The sequence below is a fragment of the Phragmites australis genome, chromosome 15 (assembly GCF_958298935.1).
Source record: "Phragmites australis chromosome 15, lpPhrAust1.1, whole genome shotgun sequence".
NCBI classification, from domain to species: Eukaryota; Viridiplantae; Streptophyta; class Magnoliopsida; order Poales; family Poaceae; genus Phragmites; species Phragmites australis.
Genome location: NC_084935.1, coordinates 12,793,763 through 12,801,612, shown reverse-complemented (window position 1 = coordinate 12,801,612; position 7,850 = coordinate 12,793,763). Strand labels below are relative to the sequence as shown.

General features: G+C 40.0%; 1 protein-coding gene across 1 annotated transcript; it reads right to left on the bottom strand.

The window, feature by feature from the left end:
- Positions 1–2,850: 2,850 nt before the first annotated feature.
- LOC133892136 (uncharacterized) lies at positions 2,851–5,036 on the bottom strand. The gene is made up of 3 exons (XM_062332866.1): positions 3,419–5,036; positions 3,209–3,331; positions 2,851–3,122 (listed from the first exon to the last, which is right to left on the bottom strand). Exons 1-3 carry the CDS (start codon positions 5,034–5,036, stop codon positions 2,851–2,853), a joined length of 2,013 nt encoding a protein of 670 aa, XP_062188850.1.
- Between the last annotated feature and the right edge of the window lie 2,814 nt (positions 5,037–7,850).

The following is a 7,850-nucleotide window of genomic DNA, read 5'->3' as shown; positions in this document are numbered from 1 at the left end:
GGTGTTGATTTTCGTTTTTTTTATCTGAAATTTTAACACTGTGAGAGGTTGTTCTTCTTGATGCTAAAGGTATAAAATTCACATACACATGCATATGTGATAGGGTCTTGAATCTCCTTGCCTTTAGACCATCATCTTGAAGATCTTCTTAACTTGGTGTTCATCTCTTGATTCTATAGTGATCTTTTCTCAAGATTCAACTTATATGTGGGGATGAGTCATGGATTGGTTTGTTGTGGAACCTAGTATTCGATTCCAACCATGAGACCTACCTTTTGTTGAATCTTCAAGTTTGATTTTTGATCTTTCTTGGAATCTCCAGACTCTTTGGTCCCGTCTCTAGAGTCTCCGCACATTCTGGGTAGCTGTAGTTTTTCCACTGCGTTTTTGTGTTGTGCTCTATTGTGATTCTCTTTTAGAGATGCGTTGTGTGATCAAATAGGAGAAGTTCATCAATTTCACAAGAAATTTATTGAGACGCATATTCACTCCCCTCTAGCTGCCACTCTCGATCCTACAAACTTAAGGTACAAAATTGACAATCCTGAAGATATTCGCAAATGAATCTCACGAAAAAAAAGAAGGGATATGCAAATGGATCTACCAAAAGAATCATATCTATGTTATGATTTCCAGCGATTTGGCTGGGGTCGATGGAATTAATCTGAAGATATTCACAAATGAAACTCAAAAAAAAAAAGAATTTTGGTCATTATGAAGCCCATGGTTGGATAATTTAGAGACCTGGTATGGGATGAGACCTGCTATGATTGGTAAACTGTTCTTAGTTAGTTTGGTTGTGTGCTTTTTCGATGTGTTTCGAGAGCAAACGAAAAGCAGTTCGAGAATCTCCAAGACTAAGTCTTTAAAGAGTCTAAGCAGCAAGTTGGAAGAGGCAAGTGCCCTTAAATATTGCGATCCTAGTTTTTTAATGCTTTCTTTATTTCAAACATGTATGCTGTTAATTCTGAATCATATTTACTTATAGTATCATGTTACATATATTCCTTACCGCCTAGTTCTCAGTAGTAGTTTTGTTGAGTAGCTTATGCTTAGCTTTACACAAGGGTATGGATGGGTAGTCAGTTGAACATTACTAATGAACTATGCAGCTATGAGTTAGAAAATTCTGGTGATGGTATAGTAACATGGAACCTTAGGCCTTGAGCAAAGTAGTGTTGATAATGATGATGGTTATGTTATTGGATTAGTGTTTGCTTAAGTGACTTAAGTAAGAACCGGTTTGTGGAGGGACAACCTAAAAAGTATCGTACCAACTATGAAACTTGGTATCATACTAATTATCGGTATCATTGATCTTTCTCGGAATCTATGGACTCTTCGATCCCATCTCCGGAGTCTCCGCACTTTCTACGTAGGTGTAGTTTTACCGATGTGTATTTGTGTTACGTTCTATTGTAATTCTCTTTTAAAGGTGTGTTGGGTGATCGAATAGGAAAAGATCATCAATTTCGCAAGAAATTTGTTGAGACATCGATTCACCCCTCTAGTCGCTACTCTCAATCCTACAAACTTAAGGTACAAAATTGACAATGCTGAAGATATTCACAAATGAATCTCATGAAAAAAAGAAGGGATATGCAAATGGATCTACCAAAAGAATCATATCTATGTTATCGTTTCCAGAGATTTGGCTGGGGTCGATGGTTAATGGAATTAATCTTCCATCTAAAAAAAATCATATCTAGACATTTTTCAGCAAAGTACTAATGCTAGTTGCTAGTGTCGCAATTTTTCAGTAAATCCAGACTATACAGATCCAACATATTGTTGTCTAGTCCTCCCCGAAGCACTAAAAACTCTTGCAAGGAACATCTTCCCTCCCAATAATTATACTTAGCAAGAATTTGCCTCACACCACATTGTCTTGAAGTGTTGCTGAAGAAGCTAGGAGACTCCATGCCGCCGTCATTTCTTGAAGAAACCAAAAACTGCATTTGTGGACGATGATAAAATACTGCTGACAGAGTTGCCTGTTCCAACAAGTAATCAGAGGAAGGTAAGTACATGTGTTCGGGGTAGTTCATTAATGTGTTGCTGGAGTTTATCTTAAATGTTGACTTTAACATGGCAAGATGAACCATGCTGGATCCTGATGTGCCTAGCCATTATCCTAGGAAACAACTGCATGCTATGAGCTATCTTGTCATAAACATCAGTTCAGCTGGATCCTAATTCATGTGATCATTATGCTATAAAACCATAAATGCATTATAAATTATCCAACTCTAATGTTGTTTTACTTCTATGTTAGTTTTGCTATGTTTTGTACTAGAATCAGATAATGCATTTCTTCAGGTGCAGGTACAATCATGGTGTTTGGCGTAATTTTCACTTTCCAAAACTATTGTTTTGTTTCAGATGTACTAACGATTGATAACCTCCTTTTTAAAGCCATGATGTTAATTATTTTGGACTTGCTTTGATGCTCCTTTTCCACATCAATTACCTTAATTGATGTACACAAGTCTAAAAGTATCGACAATCCTTTTTCTTTCAATGGCCTAATCAACTTAGGAGTTCTATAACCCACAATCGTCTGGTGGGAGCTGCGGTGCATGCTGTGTATAAGTCGAAGATGCGTGCTCAGGTTTGGTATACGACAGAAAAGATTAAAATGTCAAACTAAATATGCTAAAATCGGAACTAACAAAAAACAGTTTGTCAACTTGTGAATCATTGGTCAATGAAAATTGTACCTATATAAATTTTGTATCCCAGATTTTTGTAACAACTTTCAAAAAGCTCATGAAACAACAATAGTGCTAAGAAATCAATATACGGATCTATGATTATAAGATACGGCTGAAAAGCTCATAAATTTTAGATCTAATAAGATTTACCATTGGTTGGACTCCCAGTACTCAGCTGAGTATTTATATCTGATGATGAAGGGTCAGCATGACTGACAGAACCTTCCTGGGCTTCATAATGACCAAAAGTCGCATGCTCCCTGATCTCAGAAGTTTCTTTTTCTCCAAGTTCTCTTTGCTCCACAGGATGCAAACTAGGTGCAGCTACCTCAGTGGAAGAAGCCTCCATTCTTGATGGTGAACCCTCTTCTTCAACGCTTGCTTCAGCATCAAAAGTATGAGCATGACCTGCACCTAGTTCTGTACTTCAGGAAAAAGAATGAAAATGTTATGTCATAATTAAAACTGATCAACTCCTTGCAGTCTTTAGTTACCATTTTGCAATACAGCTTCATCGATTACTAAACCAATAGATGCAGGCTTCTCACTTCCTGAAGGACTTGAATCATAAACAGGATCAGAAATGTGGGTATCATCAGTGACCACCACTTCCTTGGCTAGAAAATATGAAAGAACTCGTAAGATGTGGGATTCATTATACGAATCTCTAGCTGACAAAAGGAGATATTATTCTCTGGGATTACCTGGTAGTTCAATGTCATTCACTTCAAAAGGATCATCAGTGGCTTCGGTTGATGACGATGTCAACTCAGGATCATTTGAATATGGGGACATCTGATGCAATCCGTTTCTTGTCATATCTATTTCTTGATGGCGTTGCATAACACTAGGACCTCCCAACAATGTATTCTGTGAAAAACTAAAACTTTCACTCTCTTGTGCTTCTTCCCAGTCATTTATATGTTCGCCAGACAGTGATATGTCATCGTCAGAGGAGTCGCTAATTAGTACAGGCGGCTCCATGTCAAGTGCAAGAGAGATCTCTCTTACATGGTGAGCTATATGCGCCTGTTCCTCTGTTTGACTGGATAGAGATCGCTGTCCTTGGTTTGAGCAGTTCTCCAAAACATCCTTCTGGCTTTCTTGATCAGTAACTGAAGAAGTACTATCCGAGTCTTGGACAGAACTCGCCTTGGAGTTGCTCTTTTCACTAGTTTCTCCCTCAAGACTTGAAGAGGTGATCTCCTCATTGGCCATTTTTTCCGTAACGAAGTAAGGTCTCAACCGGGAAGGCCGTGTATCTTGCCAAAAGTCGCTGAGGAATGGTGCTCCTGCTGTGAAGCTTTCATGCCTCCTAAACAGTGCACTCCTTTCTGGTTTAGGGGCGCCAAGAATAGGTTCCACATGGCTTGAGTTGGCTCCTCCAGCCGATCTACTCTCATTTGCTTTCTCGTGTGGTAGATCGAATGGGTTTCCCATTTCCAATAGTGCAGATGGAGCAGACTCTGGGAAGTTATCTTCATTGTAAGGAAGATCAAAAGGATTTTTCCGAGGCGCAAAAACAGCAGGAATTTGAACATTGAACTTTGATAGCTCCTCAACAGTGGGTAAAGAATCACTGCTACCAAAGTCTATCAAGTTCCTGTCTGTGTATTTTCTTACCCGACGCCTAGCAATTAAGCTCTCCAACCTTTGGTTCCGCTCAATTTCCAAGCACCCTATTTTCAGTATGTTCTTCTGATCATCAGCAGTCCATGCCACAACTTTAACATCTTCTTTCCCCTCACGTTTGCTTCCGTCATTTCCCTCTTGGTTCTCAGTTCCATCCTCGATGCTGCTATCATTGGAGTTCCCATCTTGAGAGGATTGTGATGAATTACTGGCCGACCTAAGATGATGAAATGCGTGGAGAATTGGAACGGTATCAGTATCTGAACCACCTGATTCACTAGATCCTGGTCCAGAAGAAGAACCTGCGCCGTGAGATATCTTCCTAATTTTCTTCTCGCTGTTGTTGTGCTTGGCCACTCTCTCTTCGCTAGACAGAATTCTCAGAAGAGATACACCCCCAACTGATTTGCCACTACCATGGATATTCCGACAGTGAGCATTCTCAATCTTTTTGTAGACATGATCTTTTTCGGGAGTGTTCGGTTCACCGTAAGCTAGGATGATTCCAAGAAAGACGCCGGCGATTAGGAAGATGGGTGATGTGGTCACAAGGAGGGCAAACCAGCCGAAGAAGTACTTGTACAATATAACTAGAAAAAGCAGTAAGCAGAGAACCAAAGGATGGTGTCGGAAGAATCGGCCTGCAGCCCTCAATGGTGACATTTCCTTTAAAACCTTTTGCCATTCCATCGTACGCTTTCCCACGTTCTGCCATATGTAAGGAATCTATGTTAGCGTCTGACAAGACTTAAAAAACATAACAAGAAACAATTCTTTTGTGATGGTGGATCTCAGATTTTGCACGTGCGCATGAGCAAACTGCTAAACCATCACACTCTTTATGCAATTACTGCTTTGCACCCACTGCGACCATGCAGTTTTCCAGAATAGTAACGCACTTGTATTCCATTTTCCAACCCAATCTTCAACAGTTGTATGTTTATTTGTACACTTCGGTTTATATATCCAATTTTCTGTTTTAGACCGAACCCATTTAAACTGTGAGCACGTAAGGATATTTACAAAATGGAAAAATTAAGTAGGTACCATTGCAAAGATATCTATATTAGAAAATACCATCGGTTGTCATAGAGATACTGAGGGTATTTTCTAACTTGAGTGATCTTTGTGATGATATTTTTCAAATTCGTCCTTACAAAGTTACACAGTCCTCCAATAAGCATCATATGGTCATTTGTTCTTGGCTATTTGTTTAAAATCATAGTACTCGATGTGCCATGACCAGTAGCCGTGCGCTCCGAATTGCTATTGGGATTTTATTTACAAACAAAACAAGATATTAGGATTATTTTAAAATACTAAATCAACGAAATGCATGTTAAAAAGAATTTCCATGCACACAAGCCGTCTATCCTTTCTAAGCTCTCCTTTCCAAATAACATTCTCCCCAAGAGTCAGTTTATACAAGAACAATTAAAGCTAGTTACACAACCAATTTATTACATGCAAATGTGCGTCGCGCAGATTGAAGTTTCGGAGTTGGGAGTGGCCACATTTTTATACTAGTACCTTCATCCTCTCTTTTTGTAATCCTGGTTTTCATTTTTGTGGGGAAAATACATTCGCCGGATCACCTTACGAATCAATTATATATGATGGCTCTAATGAGGTGCGGAAATACCGTGAACTGAAACCCAAAATTTCTGGAAATTAAAATGTAAACCACTAGGAATAAAACAAATCTGCAGCATGGTGGACGGGTCGGAGAGAAATAAAGACCTTGGAATTGAGGGCTCCCGCAGCAAAGAAAAGAAAATGTAATTGCAGGAACGAAACGAGCATTTCCATCCGAGCTTCCTTACCAATAAGAGAAGAAAGCAGGACGAGTACGTCGGGGTGGATCTGCGCTCCACGGCGGCTGCGTCCGGGGGGGTAGAGGCGGCCGGGCGAGGACGCCAACGGGAGGGAGAAGGGAGAGAGGCGCAGGTGCGGCGGGGCGCGGAAGGCGGTGGAGGCCTACAAAAGCTGGGGAGGGATGGGAGCGGTGGTCTTGCGGCCTCGGTTCTCTGAGGAATTTCGTGCCAATTACTGTATTTCTCTACACAACAGAGAGAGTGAGAGATACTCCAGAAAAGAGGCGTTACATGTGCGCTCGCTAGAGAGCATGAGAGATAAAAGAGGCATGCATGCATGCATGCGTTCTAGTTAATGTCTTGCATGCTAGAGAGAGATGAATGTGCGTGCATGCATGCAGGAATAAGTATGGGAGAGAAAAGAGGCTAGCATGCGTGCTAGGAGTAGTAACTAATTTTGACCATGGCACCAAGTTGTCAGTATCGGAGGTAGGATCCAATGTACTGGATATGTTACTGATATCTTACTGGATATGTTACTGATATCTTACCGAATGTGCAGCTGAACATACCCGGTGAATGTTAGACCATGCATATTATATGAATGTACTTATCGATAGTAGGTTATTTGTGATAATTTTGTTAATTTTTAAATTGTGTATCTCTAGTCTTTAGTAGATATTATATAAGTACGTACGTGTGGTGATATAATTATATATATTTATAAATTATATTGGTGTTTAATAAAAAGGATGTTTACGTCCAAATGGCGATAGCAATGGTTGGCCGCACGCACTCTGTAGGCGCCCACTCTTCCGCGTAGAGGCCAACTGTTGCCTAGCTGCATTACACGCCCATCTAGCGCTCATCATTTTTTAGAACGCTACAATTGATGGAGCATATATAGTTAGACGCAATTTGGCAAATATCACTCAATACCCCTCATTTTTTTCATCTTACTTGCTTCAACATTCATGAGAGGACAGAATGGGGCTGCTTCGTGTGTGAAGGGATGACGCGCGCCAATGGTCACTGAGAGTTCCAAGCATTCAGAAGTTCCGATGAGAGTTCAATTTTAGAAAAGTTTCAAAGCAAATGTCAGTACATGTAAATTATGGTGCGATATGAGTTTCAACGATGAATACAGGATAGTTAACATATCCGGACACTTTAAAATTTCTCATAATTCTCAAGACATATCTCGATCTTCAGTAAGAGAATCCTTAGATGAAAAAAATATATATATTCATAGATGGTACATAAGGCATCTCGTAAATAGGAATGTTTAACTTTAAGAACGGGAAGAGGACTCCAGAGGATGTATAACACGCCCATATATATACGGAGCCAGGGGTCCTATGGAGAACAAGTCAAACAGGAGCCAATAGAAGTCAAAGAAATTGTTCAAACCTTTTGACAAACTAGAAGACACCTGAAGTCAAGTAAAAAAGTCGCCAACTAGATTTAGATCCATCTAGGATCGTCACATACCCCTTTATAGTAGGCTCAGATCAATACAAGACAAACATGACATAGGATCATTATTCTCAAGGAGGCCTAGACCTGTATAAAACCCATGTGTGTTCTCCTGTGATTCATCTACTCAAAGCATCTCCTACCTCTTCAACAAGTCTGTTGGATAGGCAATTCACAAATCATTGACAGTTGGCGTCGTTTGCGGATATCATGA

What these genes read in the sequence shown, in the direction of transcription:
- LOC133892136 (XM_062332866.1), bottom strand. Translation starts at nt 5,036, where the DNA reads ATGGAATGGCAAAAGGTTTTAAAGGAAATGTCACCATTGAGGGCTGCA. An exon ending in GAATGACATTGAACTACCAG is followed by an intron (nt 3,332 to 3,418) that starts GTAATCCCAGAG and finishes CATATTTTCTAG; the next exon opens with CCAAGGAAGTGGTGGTCACT. An exon ending in TGAAGCTGTATTGCAAAATG is followed by an intron (nt 3,123 to 3,208) that starts GTAACTAAAGAC and finishes AACTAGGTGCAG; the next exon opens with GTCATGCTCATACTTTTGAT.